General features: G+C 43.2%; 1 protein-coding gene across 1 annotated transcript in view; it reads left to right on the plus strand.

Moving 5' to 3' along the window:
* The first annotated feature begins 9045 nt into the window (after positions 1-9045).
* GLIPR2 (GLI pathogenesis related 2) overlaps positions 9046-16884 on the plus strand; it is a 28167-nt gene continuing 20328 nt past the window's right edge. The window contains exon 1 of the mRNA XM_074897791.1: positions 9046-9324. Coding sequence (XP_074753892.1) covers positions 9312-9324 — 13 coding nt within the window. The 5' untranslated portion in view covers positions 9046-9311. The remainder of the gene's footprint in view (positions 9325-16884) is intronic.

The following is a 16884-nucleotide window of genomic DNA, read 5'->3' on the forward strand; positions in this document are numbered from 1 at the left end:
CAAACGAAGAAAAAAGGGAAGCAGAAAGTACTGCTCCTGGGCAGTACTGAACAACACTGGTGAGACAGAATGCAGTCACCTGTAGATACATAGTTTGAAAAAGAAAAATTGAAATAACACCTTCAAAATTATATCAGACAAAAGGCTAAGATAGAAAACCCAAAATATCCTTTCTAAAATCCACATGAAAGACTCAAAACATCATTTAGTTTTGTCAACTTTAATATTGGCTGTACATTATTTGATGGACTATGAGTTTAAGCAATAGTAAAAAAGACATTAAAATTTCATAAGTAATATGTTTTCAGTCAAGTGTGCTACCTATACAGGATCTTAAATAGTCTTAAAGTATCTTGAAAATACAGGTATATAAATGAGCTGACAGCTAAGAAAACAAACTTAATGTTAGCAAGGATTCTGTTAGAAAGGATCCTATTAGAGGGTTTTGAGTGAAAACACAAACAGAATTCAGGGGGGGCGGAAAAAAGCACTTGCTGAGCATCAATGGAGAAATATTAAGTTTTCAATTTGATTTATCATCTCTCACTGCTCAAACTGTAGGTTTCTTGAGAATAGCTTGATGCCTACATTATTTTAAAATAAATTAATTGCCATCTGTTTCTTATAGGTGACACTCAGAATTTTCTTTACGAGCAAGTAGTCTAGAAAGCAACCTTTAAAAAAAAAAAAAAAAAAAAAAAGCAATAGCTGAAATTCCTGCAATCCTAGGACTTTAAAACTGAGAGCTGGCACTAAGTCTGACAGGAGCATCTGAAATCTTTCTCAGAATATCAGTCAACCTAAAAGGTTTGTAGAGAACTGCAAACTGGAAGAAAAGCTGGTTCAGCTTGATTCATATAAAAAAGGCAAAAAGGAACAGTAAGAGTCTCATGCAAGAATGGAGGAGGTGGAAAATAGCATAGCCAGGAGATAAGCCAGGCGAAATGCTAAGGTGTAAACTTGTGGTGACAGAGCTTTGAGCAGCATGAACAGCTGAGGGCAAGATCCCTGAACTGGGAGGTAGGAATGAAGATCCACAGCAGACCTGACATACACATGTGATTTTGTTATTTGTTCACAGTTGAGCTTTTTTAATTTTTGGCCCCAGCACGCACTACTCCCAAGTACGCAGTTTTAGGAAGGGCTTTAACTACTAGAAGAACTGTGAAAGGACAGTCTGGACCAGGTCACCATTACTGCCTCTTTCACGAAAGCAGTAGGACTTGCAGGTAGAGTTAGCCAGACCATTAGACTGCTCTGGCTAAAAAACAGTCCTGCCGAGCCGAACAGTTCAGACCCAGCACTGATGTCCAGGCCCACGGGTGAAGGGTGACACACTGCTACCCCCAGCTGTCCCCTCAAGGAGGCAAGCAAAGCTGCATGCCATCGGGACTCACTTTCCATGCGGGTGTCACCAGGGAGATGTGCAGCCTGGGAGATGCCTACTGTGGAATTAGCATCTGTTTTTGTTTTTCTCTGGCTCCTTTGATTAGCCCTTTCCTCCACAGGAGTGGCTTTTCAATTTAAGTAGAAGCATAGAGGGAAAGAAGAACAAAAAGTAAGGCATTGGGAATAGCTTTCTTACTGTCATTGCAGAGATGTCTCTGTGTCCTGCTTAGATGTCTACTTCCAGCAATGTTTTATCAACTCTAGTACAGTGGTTCAACCACTCGTGACAAGCAGTGCCCTCATTCTTGGTGTCAGTGGTCGCTGGGTTTTTTTTGGAAGTGTGCTTGTTGCATCTAAAATCCAGTGTACTGGAGGACTGTTAAGGGAAAAAATACTAATTGAGGGGGAAAGTACTAAACAGTATAATTGAACAAAATTCGTATTTTCTTTCTGGATTTATTAGCTTGACTTCTTCTGGATTTGTGTTTCTGTAGCCAAAGGAAGGAAAACACAAAGCAGTCATGCTAGAGAAATCTTGCCTAATAAATCAACTAAGATGTTAGCTAACATGGTAGATGAGCAGTGCCATTGCAAAGTCATTGCATGTACCAGTGAGGTAAAGTCAAGACTCTGCCAAATGACTTGGATGAAATTATGAGAAGGACACAGAATCAACAACAGAGAGAGATCAACAAAAGCAGTGCTAGGTGGTGTTCCAGTGCCCACCTCAGCATTCTGGCACTCATCAGTTTGCACCATGGAGCTGTCTCTGGGTGTGAAATGGATTCTTTTTGGATTGAATATAGCCAGAGACTTGCTCCAGGAGTTTATCTGACATGCTACAGCTGCTGTTGGGTATTCATTCCATCTGCTGGCCTTGAGCTAGTCTTAGGTCAAGATAAAACTCAATGAAACATTTAGCTTGAACATTAGGTTTCTCCTTACAAATCTGCTTCTGCTCTGCTGAACTACTTGCTAAACCAGCACTGTGCAGGGGTACAAAGACTGAACCAAAGCTGTGTGATGAATGCAGATGTGATGGTGCTGGGGTCTGTATTTGAGGACTTAAATGGGTCACTAATATGGGCATGAAATTCATGCAGGGGAATTGTGAAGAGAAGAGCCTGAGGTAAAGGTCAGGTAGGAGAGCTGCTGGAGAGGAGATGATGGAGGGGTGACATGAAGGAACAGACACAGACCTAACTGACCTCAGACATAATAAGGAAGTGTACAGGAGATGGAAGCATGGGCAGGTAACCCAGCAGGACAATAGAGCCTCTGTTTGATCTTACAGGGGGTAGGGTTAGGAAAACCAAGGCCAATCTGGACTTGAATCTGGTGAAGAACGTGAAGGGCTTCTTCAAGTTCAAAAACATCACAAGAAAGACCAGGGAAAATGTGGCTCACTGATGAATGCGGTGGGGGCCTGGTGATGCAGGACACAGAAAAGGCTGATGTACTCGATACCTTCTGTGCCTCAGTCTTTACTGGCACATCTTTACTGGGCTTGCCAATACAAGAAAGATACAGACATACTGGAGTGAGTCCAGCACAGGGCCACAAAGACAATTAAGGGACTGAGGAGAGGCTGAGGGAGCTGGAACTGTTCAGCCCGGAGGTGAGAAGGCTCAGGGGGATCTCATCAGCATGTATAAATACCTGAAGGGAGGGAGTCAAGAAGAGGGAGACAGACACTTCTCAGCAGTGCCTGCTGATAGGACAAGAGGTGATGTGCACAAAACTCAGAACTCCTTGCCAAAGCACCTTCTCTGTTGCATCCCACATCCATTTTTTTGAACCTTGTTCCCACAAGCTTCTTTTAATATCCTCTAATTCTGATACTGGAGAACACAATCAACAGTCATTAGCCATCTGTGTTGCTCATCATCTTGTAGCAATGTCTGTAATTTCCCTTTCCATGATCTCTTCCCTTGGCTGAAGAATCATGGAATCATAGAATGGTTTGGGTTGTAAGGGACCTTAAAGATCATCTAGTTCCAACTCCCCTGCCATGGGCAGGGATACTTTCCTCTAGATCAGGTTGCTCAAAGCCTTGTTGTTTTCTGTATGAAACTTCTGTGCCCTTGTTGCCTTTCTCTGATCTTTTTCCACTTCTGCTCTATCCTTTTTGAGATCCGGAAACCAGGGCTACCCATGTGATTCTAGGCACAAGCAAATCAGAGGTTTAAACATTACCACAATCTGCCTTTGTTTCTTCTCTAGTTATTCCCAATATCGGATGTGCTTTCTTGTTGTCTTGTGAGCATTTAAACTGATGTTTTCAGGACCTATCATAATTGTGTGATCTCATTCATGAGTAACTGCTCAAATTTACTTTCTGACTCACGAAGTGGTGCATATACAAGGATATTTTAATGTAATGGCTAAATATGTGGCGTTAAGCAGGAGGTGCTTCCAGTTAGTAGGATGAGGTTTTGCTAAAACAAAGGTTACTGCGTATGTGGATCTGATATAAAAAGTAGTAGAGTGTGGGGCTATGCACAAGTAAGGCAAAGCTACAGATGCTGCAGAGTCACTCTGTTTCTGTATGGGTATACTGCTACTGGAGGTCAGCAGCTGGCCTAATCATCTGACTCCTTTGTGTGTTTGTGCTCACCTGGGCTGTCACTGGACTTTTCTTATCATAGCTACAGAGCAGTGGTCCTGGAAAAACGGTGTTTAACCTCAGCCTGAGGTCTGTGCTGAAGCAGAGAGCCCATGAACTGTCCTAACACCATATGCTAGGTACTGTTCAGCCCACTACAGCTTCGGAGGAGAGAGGTTAACACTTTATAGCACTGACAGAAGCTCTCTTTCTTTTGAATGCCCTCGAATCTGTTTTTGTGCCACAGGTCCTTCCAGGGTACCCTCTCCTCCCCCTCTTTACCTTAACTCCTCTGTACCCTGAGGCTGAGCTGGCCTCTGCCTTTTATGGAGCCATAGGGGCTCCATGTCTTTCGCCATGGCAGGGAGCAAGGGAACCACTCTGAGCATCTGCAGAGGTGGGAAGTGATGCTTCTTATGGAGGTTTCTGCCTGGAGCTCGTGAAGAGCAACCATGCTGAGGGTTTTCCTCTGGTGCTTTTCTGAAGCTAGAAGCCCAGTAGTTTGGCCCCTGCTGAGGAACATCATGAGGCTGAAGCAGGCATTTCACTGCCCTGCTCTGGTGAGATCTGTGTACTTGTGCTCTCAGACATTTAGATGGTCAAGGACTGAGCTTGAAGAATGTGATCTGAGGAGGCTGATGGGCTTCTCCAGAGAAAGACAGTGCCTGTGCCACACTCTCCTTTGGCACAGCATTCCCACATTCTGTCCCCCAAACCTTTGCTTTGAGTCCAGCCCTTAAGACTGGTGGTGTTGGTGATTAATCACACGCTACTTTTATCTTGCAGTGTGTAGGAAGAAGTTAAAGTCAACGACTACCCTGCAGTGACAGTCTCCTGTTTTATGTGTGAGGGTTTTGTGGATGTGGCCAGCTGGTAACAGCACAGTGCTGAAAAGAGAGGAATAGCCTTACTTCTGTACTCTTTTCAGCTGAGTTCTTTTCATTTTCTTCAGCATCTGAGAGTTATGGTCAAGCTAGAAAGCAGAGATGAATATCTCCTCTTGCAAGAAAAATTAACAACTCCAACTGTTAAAGTTGAATTTTTTGTGACCTGCTTCACAGCCTGGATTACTTTACAGGTGAAATGGCAATACCAGTTTGGGTCCCACAAGCAAAGCCTGGCAAAACTGGAACAGGAGGAATATTCTCGATTATTCTACCATCATTTTTGCCTCGTTTTCCTTTTACCTCAATATGCAGTTTTCTAGTTGATTGCTGGTCTAGTGCATAATTTTATTGTTCAGTCATGGTTCTTGTCACCATATATAACGTTATTCATATGTGATGTATTTATATTCAGGGAAATACTGTTGGTCCTTAGGGTCACTTGTTAAGAGTCTCTGGGGAGATCAGATTTGTTACATTTAGTATTGTTCACAAACTTTTTGTATGCATGGTTTGACTTGTGGAGAAACTGCTTAGCGTGTTTAAAAGGAGTCTGGGAGGCATACAGGCCTTCTTGCAGGACTTACGTATGACAAGGTTGTCATATGTCTGTCCCAGTCAGTGTGGACACCTAATTGCACCTGATTCATGCCGACTGATGGAATGAATGAATGATTCAAGACATTAATGATGACAGGCATTAGCATCAACTGGACCCATCAGAGCACGCATATGTGAAAAGGTTCATCTCAGGCTGCCTTAAATGTGTCTGAACATGCCTGCCAGCAGTTGGAGATCTGCATAGGCAGCAACTGGCCAGCTGTTACTTCATCACTTGCACTGCTGCTGGAACAGAAATCTGCAGGCTGAAATGCATGATGCTACTGGGGCCCTCGCAACGGACACAAAGCTGGTGCAGAGTCCCACTTAGGTGGGTTCTCTTGCCAGGTGGAGATGGGTACTTCGCTGTGTGGAGGCAAACCTCTGGGAGGACAACAGGTTACATGGGGTCGGCCCGTGGTTTCTTGCTCTGTCAAAAAGACATCTGTTTAGTCCTGAGTCTTTACAGATTTAGCCGTATATGGCTGGCTGGTGGAAGGTACTGGAGGATTATAGGAGGCTGTTAGCATGTGGCTGTGAGGACTAAGCTGTGTGAGACAACAGGCAGCAGCACAGTCCCGGCTGGGCTTGGAAATTCACACTGCCAGTTCCACCACACTCGTCTTGAAGGGTCCACGTGCCCTGAGGCAACCTGTGGGGCACCACAGGCGTACCAGTGGCTACCCAGGGCTGATCACACTGCGAACTGCAGGTTGCACAGGACAGATTGGAGGACAGCAAAGAGAAACTGCTGGTGGGAAGAGGTGCAGGAAGCTTCCAGAAGAGATAGGAAAGCAAAGCAGGGGGAGGAAGTGGGTTTACATATGGTGGTACCAGAGGAGGTTATGAGACTGCAAGCGTTAGGGTCAGTCACATCAAGGTAAAGAGAAGTAGTTGATGCAAATGGGTGAAATGGATTTCCTTTGTTGGGAGAAAAGGAAAGGTAGGGTAGAGTCTTTTTGTCATCTGAATGCCACATATTCAATTTGACTCCAAAATTTTAGCCACACATTTTCAGGATGCAGGTGAAATAGCTCTACTGCAGATGAATTATCTCTGACTCCCTGATTGTAATGATTCAAGCACTTCCTTTCAAATTGCATTTTTCCTTCTTGTGTGCTTTATAACCTATTTTGAGAAAGAATATTTATTACACCAGTCTTTACTAGTTAAGTGTTACTTTTTCAAGCCAGCTGTTTTTGTTGTTTTCCTTTTAGCAGAAAGATGGAACAATTAAAATTGAGTCAATCCACATCGTACTTTTTTTGCATCTTTTCCAGAAGTGTTTAGGTGTTGCTATAGGAGGCAGAATGGTGGACTCAGGTCTGATTGTGTCAGAGCATTTCTTTTTCTGTAAAATAGTTTCCAGTGCCCACTATTAGATAATACCAGTGTCATCCTAGTATTTTGTCTGTGTAAATGTGATAGTTAAACCACATTTATTTATTAAATTAAACCAAAGTGCAGTATTTAAACAAGAATGCATTTGGAGATGCTCTGATACTTCATAATGCAAATGAGAAATCCTTCTTGTTTCCGCTCAGATTCCAGTATGTTTGATACTACCTCAAACTGGTAAAAGGATATTAACAATTTACAGTTTGCAAATTTTCCTAGCAGGGGCTTTTATTTAATCACTTGCATTATTTTCAAAGACCTGATTACATTCTTAATTATTAGTGTACATACTTCCTCCAAATTTCCATCTGATAAGATCAGCAATATTTGTTAGTGTGGAAGTTTCAGCAACTAATGTTAAAATGCTAAAAAAGCCCAGCTCCCTTCTTCCTCTTTGTTACTGTGTATCTCAGCTGATATTGCTTTCCAGTCTCTGATGAGTCATTGCATTTACTTTGTACTGATACTTTTCATATTTCATGCCTGAGCAGTGATTTTGATTTCCTTGTTTTCTGATCAGGAAAAACACCATTTTTTTCCTGTTAGGTAACACTGGATTTCTGCCAGATCAAAGAAACCTTCTTTTCAAAGTTATGATTGTGGAGGATGCTGTGGAAATTGCATGCAGGTGTCTCTGGTCACTTTTGAAGATCTTGATGCTGTTTTCTTAGTAGCAGTCCAGATCCCAAGGGGATATTGCTTTATAATGCAGATGAATATTCTAAAGATCTAAAACATCAGCAGTATAAATTATAACAATCAACTGTGAGGATATACATGAACATTTCATATACCAGAAACTCCCAACTATGCAAATTTAAATTCCCTTCTACTTCTTATCACGGCCATAGGGTGGCACAGGGTATTGCTGAGCACTGATGTATGTCCTAGCAGTAGTACAACCCAGTATTTCAAGTTCAGCAGAGCATTTTTAGAGGCTAGGATTTACAGACTGACTCATGGTTTGTTCACCCCAGCAAGCAAATAAAACAGCGGCTTTCACTTCCAGATAAAGGGCTCTGATAGTACCAGCTCCAGCTCTCCACCCTGCTCCCCAACCAACTACTGCCACTCACAGCAGAGGAAGTGGGAAGAGATTTCCTTCTGCACCTTCTCTGACCTCTTCCTCCTGCTCTGCTGCCCGCCTTGCTACCAGTGAAGGGAAGTGTCAGGCAGCTGTGGAGATGAGTGTGATCTCACACCCTGAGGTTTCCTCCTCTGGGTGGTGATCAGTTGCCCTCATACCTCTTCTTAGTGATCCCATCAGCAATTTGACAGTGACACCCCCTCGACCTGTGTTTCAGCCTTGACAGTGAAGCAACCTTAGGAGCAGCAGTGTGTTGGTGAAGGGAGGTTGTCTTTCCCTACCTGCTGCTGTGACTTGTTTAAAAAGGAAAAAAAAAAACCCAAATCCTTAATCTTTTTATTTCTGAGTTTTGTTTTCTCGTCATGGAGCTCAGCCTCCAGAGGTAGATAAAAGATAATTAAAACCTGCTGAGCCAGCAGACTTGGCACAAAACCAAGTAGAACCTTGAAATTTTGAAAGGCGTGGTAAAAAATTGGGAAGAATTAACTTCAGATGATCTTTTGTGATGATGAAAAGAAGGGACTAGGGAGCATGAAACTATTGTTTGGAGAGATGCAGTCCTGAAGTAAGAAGTATCGTGTTTGCTGTAGTTGGACTAGTTAATATTTGACAGTTTAGCTTGAGGTATTTCATTGTAGTGTGAAGATAACAGCGGCACAGTGTGCTTGCACAGTTAAAATGAGGCATACACACATCCAACTCTTTTTACAGAAATACAACATCAGCACAGTGGCTGTTTAACCTGCAAAACTTTATGCTGCATTTTACTAATACTTTATACAGATTGTGTCATGACAGTGCAGAAAGCGATTTATTTTAGACATAAAACATACTTCAAATTGTCTTATTAGCCTGTTTCAACGTTACTTACAGTAACTGGGTAAAACTTTAACAAGTATTTAGCTGTACGAATTAACCTCATGGATTATGCCCACTGTGGCAGCAGAATTATTGGTCAGCAGAATTTGTTTTCGCAGCCTCTTATCAGAAGACAGCCGTGATTACTAAGCTAAATTGGTATGTGAAACCATATGGTGTTTTGGAGCTGCTTGGTAACTGTGGTGGATAAATAGCTCCTGACCCTAAACAGGGTCTTTTTAAGAAAAAAAAAGCGGTGTTCCCTATGCCTTATAAGGCATGGGCAGGCTTACTCCAGGCTGAAGGGGCGGTAACGGGTTCATGTTGCTGAGTTTTCTTCAGCTGCGGTCGCAGGCGACTGAAGAAGTTGCGCTGAAATTGCAAACGCTTCGTTCCCTGGCACTTTGCAGCGAAACTCAGTCAAGAGAGGAGGCAGCAGGCGAAATTAAAAAAAAAAAAACAAACAAAAAACCCAAACCACCACTTGATCATGGGAAAATCAGGTGAGCAAATGCCTTCGTGCAGTTGGCTGTGTATTCTCACAATGTCCGTGCCTAGTTTTGTGCTTGGAAAGCATTGCTAAAGCTTAGTGGCTTTCCTCGGAGAAAGCTGCTTTCATTTGTGCATGGTACAGCCTGGGAGGAGCTTCCTCTCTTGGCACAGGGTTAGATTAAAAAACCCAAGAAAAACGACCCGCTTTTCCCAACCTGCACAATGCTGAGGTAGTTGTATTTTATATACAGTTTACGTTTTGTAACAATAGTTTTGCTTTACTGTATGAAATAGTTATAAGCCCTATAGCTTTAAAATTATCTTGTGTCTAGCTGTCTGACAAAACTGACCTGCCTTGCAGATAGGTAGCAGGATGCTTTGAGCGGGGGAAGGTTTTTATCACCCTTCCTGTCAGGAGGATTTAAATTTAAGATTTAGATACCGTTTAACTGAGGAGAGCCTTGCTCGGCTCCTAAGTCTCTTGCCAGCTGTGCAGATCTTTGTGAAGCCTCTTCCTGCTGCTGGCTGCATTGTTGGTCCTTTCCCTGCTGCTGCCAGCTGTCTGTGGGTCCTACTCTGACAGTCTCAGCTGGGAGAGACCCCTCTTGAAGCTGCCAAGGAGCTGGAGCCCTTAAGAAGAGAGAGCTTGTACCCAGGGCTTTCTGCATCTTTGTCCTCTTAGAGTCGTGAGCAAAAATCTCTGCCGATTTTCTGAAACAGCTATGAAACTGGATGGTTTATTTTTGTTCTTGTGGTTAGGACGTTATTTCTGTGACAAATCAGTCTGGCAGCATATTGTCTGTCCTGTGCATAAACAGCACGTATGGGATGTGCTCAGCAAAACCTAGTACTTTATTGACTCAGAACCATAGGCTCTTCCAGAGAAAATTGAGGAAAATCTTGGTGCGGGTAACACGTTAATGGGCCTCAGCCTGGGTGTGTTGAGGTTTTTTCCTTTTTCATTTTTTAAAGGTCAGCATCCTAGATGAGATCAGAGCTGTCTGCAAATGTGACTGTAAAGGGCTTATTGGTATGGCACCCAGTCCAGGCAAAGCACCATATAGCTGCCAGTGGTTGTTTTTGGCCTTTTGTCCTGGAAGCTGCATATGTTTTCGAGTGGATTGGGATTTAGTAAATAACCTTATAACAATTTAAATAACTGTAGTTGCCAAGAAGTATCAAGTTCAGCACTTCCTTGCTAATAGCATAAAAAGTACAAATACCAGGTAAGTCTAGTGGCTGTGTATTACATTAGCAAAGCACGTTGGGCAAAAGCAGTAGAGATGTTCTACTGTGCACCTCCCAATCCCCGAATGATTAAAATCCCCTTTAAGATATGCAAACTGCTAATACAGTCATAAGGTGATTACTGCCTTAGTTATTTCCTGCATGTTTATTACTGTACATCAGTTGATCGTTCCACACTTAGGAGCAACAACAGACCAGAAACTCCTTTTGCCAAGGTTTGGGTGATGGTTGCATCTCTAAGTAGTTATACAAATAGAGATTGAGATCTAAGTACATGTTAAAAATGTTTTGTTGCTTGTGTCACGCTTTTCAAATCAATGGTAAACTGGGTCCAGGTTACTGTCTTTGAGCTGCATGTGGTATTTTTAGACGAATCATAAAACTGAGATCCTGTCCTGAGAATTGGTTTATTGACTAAATCCCATCTGCCTTTTCCAGTGCATTGAAGTTTTCAAATTCCTGTCTGAGATCACTTAGTATGGTTTGCCTTTCAATGGGCGAGAGTAGCTATTTGTGTTACAGAGCACCACTTCCTCTGTGTTTTGTGTAAAATACCTCGGGTTCTTGCTGCAGTAGTCCTGAGGACATGATGCGGACATGTTTATACTAGGATATGTGGAAATGTAACAGGTTGGGATCTGTCTGACCTTGAAACAGAAGCTCCTCCAGCATCAGAAAGTTTAAGGCAGAGACAAATTTGAGGATGCTCTAATTCATGTAAAAGTGGGGCCACTGGTTTAGAATAAATGTCTTCAGAGCAGTTTCTTTAACTTTTTATCTTCAGTAAATCTTATCTTGAGGTCTAAGTATCCTCAGGCAAAGAAATCCTCCTGTTGAAAATCTCAGTTCTTTGATTAAAAACTCTCTAGTAATGTGTTGTTACCAGCTGTTGGATTATATTTGAAGGAATGTTCATTGCTAGTATCAGAGCTAAAGACTTTACATTGGTTTTGTTTCACGGAGTAGAGCTGAGTGTTGGAAGGTACCTCTGACTCAGCTTTCTTCCTTGGAAGCTGCAGGCTGCTAAAACCAAATTCATATTGAAACTCCCTCATCAGCTTTACAAAAATGCCTCCCGTGGCCATAGCTCCTGCAAATACTTAAGCCAAACACAGGGATCCCCTCTGCCCTCCCCCTGCTCTTGTCATTTCGGACAGCGTGTGGATTAATAAGCAGTGCAGATCCCAGAAAGCCCGAACCGAAAAGACTGGGGTAAGTATTTTCTGCAGGAAATGAGGCGACGGTGAGTTGGCTGCTCTTTGTTGCCCTGTTGCTAAGACTGCCGTGTCGGCTGGGCGCTGACCCCCGTGCAGCTGTGCGGGGTTGCGGCGGGGGTCCTGCGGGCAGCCCTCGCCCCAGAGGGGATATCCATGCGAGCAGCTGCGGGCGATGCTCGGGGAAGCAGCTGCCTGCCAGCTCCACTCCTCCGCTCTGGAGCGCGGGGATTTCTGCTGCGCGGCGGGAGTCTCCAAAAAGGCTGGGAGGGCGGCAGAAAGGCTGCTGAAAGGCTCATTTCTTCCGCTTCCCCTCTGGCCCGGCCTGGTGGGAGAAAGGAGCTCGGCTCCCTCGCTCGCTCTCCGAAAACCAGGCAGTGGTGATGGCAGGGGAATCGCCCTGTTTCTTCTAGCTAGCGGGTGCAAATGCTAGACAGAGACTAGGATGGGCTCAGTAAATATTTGCTATCTTTTTACAGTGTTTGTTTTTCTTGCTTTTTTTTTTTTCCCCCTCTACAAATGTGGGTGGGACTCCAAAGAAAGGGCTGGGAGTTACCCACTGTACTGTTTGTTGAGTCAGTACAAAAAATAAGGGCCGAGAAAGGGTTTTGACGAAAGAAGAGATGGGAACCAAACTCGGTACAGTTTTCCGTGCTGGTTTTAATCTCCCCTAGAAGCATGTGCTGGCTTTTAACTTAAGATGCACCTTCGGAGCACAGTAAAAAGAACAGTCATGTTTTCTGCAGAGTGAGATACATCTTCAGCTGAAGTGCAAATTTGTACTATAGCATCTCAGTAGGAGACAGCTGTAGCAGGTTGTAACAAAAGTACAAGCATACTAGAGACGTGACCTGTTTGCTTTCTGAGAAATGCGATACTCATAAGTTGCCAAAATGACAAGGAATTTCATGCTGAGTGGTTTTACAGGAATGGTGGGGAAAGAGGAAATGAATTAGTCTAAACTGCTAGCAACCAAGCATTTGTGTTTGGTAACAGCAGGGCATTTGCAGAACTTGTCATCAGTTGAAGTTATTAGCTGTTTCTTTTTACACCAGAACTGCACTGGAAGGTGTGATGGGAAAAGGGCCTTTCAAACATCAAGTTAATTCAATTAAAACACCCACAATTCTCCAGTTTCTGTGTCTAGAACACGCTCATTACTTGATTCAAGTTCAATAAATGGCAAATAGAGAAAAATCTGCCAGGAAGGCATCAGGCTTTGGCAAACAGTATTCTGGGCTCAATTTTTACATGTCTGTTGAGCCATCAGGGTTTTGGTGGAGGTGAGGAGGAGAATGCAGCTCCTGTCGACTGTTAGATTAGTAGCTTTAGCTCCTCATGCTCAAGTCAGATAAATACCAAAATGGGTGTGAAGGGCTTACAAAGAATAGGATGTAATGCTCTGTAGTAACCAATATACCTACCAAGGTTTCTGATGCTGTAGAGTTGCACATCAGAAAACATCAGCTCTTCTTTCTGAATCCTCCAAGAAATGTTTCTCAAAATAATTTAAGCATGAAGAAAGCTTTTATTACTGCAAACATTACAACCTTTTGTTTTCTATCAGTACAGTTGATCATGTCTGTCTTTCCTGGATTTGAATTTGCCTCAGTTGCTGCTCTGTGTGCAGGAACAAAAAGTATGAGAAAATGAGTCTCTTGATTCTTTGTTTATTACATATCTCAGCAGGCCAGAAGGCTATTTCACATCACTATTTTGGTAGAGGCAGTGCTGTTTTCTGAAAGATTAGCCTGAACATACCTATGTCACGTTTTTACAGGCAGATGTAAGCAAGTTCTGCCTAGTCTTTGAAAGTTTGAACAGCAGCTCTGCCAGAGGTGGGCTGGGTTGCAGAGGGGGTTGAAGTGAGGCCAGGCAGGTGGCCAAACCACTCTGGTTCAGAACTGGCTCCTGCGCAAGAGGAGATAGTAGTAGTCTGGGGTGTTGTGGAGGAAGGCACTATGGGCCTGTTTAAGGCCATCACAGACATTATTTAATATTATTTAAAATTGACTGAACTGAGTTACCAGAGCAAATCCTGGCTTTGACCAGAAATCGTGTGGGCTTTGCCTGGTCTCAGCTTTAAGCATGATTATTGTAGAGCTGCACGAGATGGTAAGTTAACTGTCCTTCTGAAGCTTTGCCATGCCACCGTTGTAGGTGTGGTGTTTGGGAGCCATTTTCTAACAGATTGTGAGGGCTGTCCCCACTGAAAGAAAGCTGAAATGGGGTTGCATGTGTTGCGGAAGCCTTCGTGCCCTGTTGTAAATGTAAATACAGGGGCAGGGGGACTGTTTTCCATGAGACAGCTCTGATGATAGTTTGTGATAGGCAGATGTTAAGAAATTTTCGAATATGTGCTTAATCATACCTTATGTGTTTGTCACACTTGTGCCAATGGCCCCACAGAATTTACATGGTGGACACTTAAGTGACCCTCCAAGTGGTTTGGGATGAACTGCAGTAGGCTATAACCTGTTACTGAATTTTCCCTATGAAGACCCATTACTAAGAGACCTCTCGGCTCAGACTCACAGAAGGGTTGAGATGGGAAGGGACTTCTGGATGTCACCTGGTCCAATTCCCCTGCTCAAGCAGAGTCACCTAGAGCTGGTTGCCCAGGACCATGTCCAGATGGCTTCTGAATATCTCCAAGGATGGAGACTCCACAACTTCTCTGGGCAACCCCTGCCAGTGCTCTGTTGCCTTAACAATGAAAAAGTGTTTCCTGGTGTTCAGACTTTGATAGCTTCTATAGCTTCCACGGCTCAACTGTATGAGGATTTATGACTGTGAGGAGTATATTCCCCTGAACTGCCCCCATGGCAGGTCATAGGAGGAGATGTCCATGACATGGTGTTGTAGGTATGGCACTAGCTTTCTGGAGAGATGCAAAGGGCTTCCCTTTGGAACTGCAGTCTCTGGGTGTAGGCATGTGTGTACATTCCTTGCACATACTGCAGTCTTTTTTTTTTTTTTTCCTTTGGCTCCCAAGCACTGGGCCAGTGTGTAAGCAACAGGAGCTGCAGAAAGAACATTGAAATCAAGAGGTTTAAAGATTTGGGGCTTTAGGTGGAATTTTACCTTCCGGGGGTGGTGTGGGGACTATATGACTATTTGGTCCTTTAAACATAGTGTAGTCAGACTAGATATAAGGAAGATTATGATTAGGGTGGTGAAACACTGGAACAGGTTGCCCAGAGAGGTTGTATATGCCCCATCACTGGGAACATTCAAGGTCAGGTTGTATGGGGCTCTGAGCAACCTAGTTGAAGATGCAGGGTGGTTGGAGTGTTGGAGCAGATGACCTTCAAAGGTCCCTTCCAACCCATGCCATTTTATTCTTCTATGATTCTGTGAAATAATCACCATGTTTTTCAGGATTTTGAGTTATGAGAACTGGGGTTTAGCCTGTTGAGCAGGGGGTGAGAATGAGATGCTGTAATTGATAGTAAATATGGGTAAAGAAAGCTTCCTGTGTCTCCTTGCCTTGTCTGGGCTACTGGATAGATGAGTTTACACATCAGTGATCAGAAGAAACGTGCATGGCCGTATTTCCATGCCTCGGGGAGGTGCATAAATAAACATACTTGGAGCATTGCTCCAGCTAGCTTGGACGTCCTTGGCAGAAAAGCAAGGTGGGAGGGTATTGGAGCTAATGAGATGAAAAGTAGTTCAGGTATGGCTACCCCAAGCAATGGTAGAACATAAATCATAGAGCTATAAAATGGCAGAGCATATCCCAGGAGACATGGGATAGTTCTACCCTTCTTTAGTTCATCTTTGCAGAATTCTTCACTTAGCAAAGACTTTGGCTGGCACCAGACAGCTAACAGTGCTAGGTAAAATGACCTTGGCATTGGCTGCTAACAAGGTTCCCTCTATTGCTGTTCATCCACAGAGCCCAAGAATATGCAGCATCCAAAATATGAATAAGTCACCAGCAAAAATTACTCCAGTTAGACATGCAAATGATTTACAAAGGGCTTAGAAGAGTTGTTACTTGCTGAAAGGTATAGTATCATGCTGCTGTCATGATGCAAACATTGATTTAAGGTGGAATCACAACCTAATGGCTGAAGCTCAGATTTAGTAGTAGGGAAGCTCTGATTCTGGTGTTACTTATTAGTGAGTACAACTGCACCTTATTTTCTTCATAAATTACTGTAATTAGAAAATCTAAGCAGTTATGATGTTGGAAAGGGAGGAAGAGATTGAGAAGATTGCTTCACTTTCTTCTCCTGCATAGCATGGTCAGTTCTAGCACACACAGATCACTTGTGACTTTGCATTTTGAAATGTATGTCCGCTAGGAATTATGTGTCAATTAGGCTTAAGAGTACAAGGCCTTACTAATGAGACGATCTCCTTAGCCTTTTTTTAAAGGGCTAGCATCTTACACATTAACTGCCTACAAGGGTTGTCTGTGTGGATCTGTGGCATGCTTACAATATTTAGTTGTCCTCCATGGCAGCATAGCAATAAAAATTATATTTTTGATTGTCTTTCATGCAAACCAACCACTGGCTTGTCTAGCTATGATGAGTAGTCATTTCCAGCCTTATGCAAGATGACCACTCCATGGTAGTGACTGCTTGTTGGCAGGCTTGTTGGTCTGATTGTTTGGAGGAGAGAGGGGCTGCAAGCGGAGGACTTATCCCCCCACCCTTGGTAGCAATAAAAGTGACAACTTGGTTCTGTCAGTGCTCAAAACTGCTGATTAGTGTTGCTTTTTTTTTTTAATGCTTATATCACAGAAGGCTCTGCTGCCTCTCAGAGCTCTGCAGTCTCCAGTTTACCAGGTGTTCCTTTTTAATCAGGGCAGTCAATTGCCTAGCAGTTTATAAAAGGCCTTAAGTGAGGAAGTAATCAACACTGTCTATTATAGCAAGAATAGGATTTGCAATCAAATAGTGACATGACTAATGTCATTGAAACATTATTTCACCAGTGGCTTCATATTCTCAGGCAATATGCCTCAAATTGGGTATGGGGGAAAACAGCATGTTATGTCATATGGCAAGGTTATTAAGTTGCTGGTTTGCTGTAGAGGAAACCCAAATAATAAAATGAGTGTGGACTTTGTCCATCAGATTCAATTAACTCAGA

Source organism: Athene noctua, chromosome 2 (genome assembly GCF_965140245.1).
Source record: "Athene noctua chromosome 2, bAthNoc1.hap1.1, whole genome shotgun sequence".
NCBI lineage: Eukaryota > Metazoa > Chordata > Aves > Strigiformes > Strigidae > Athene > Athene noctua.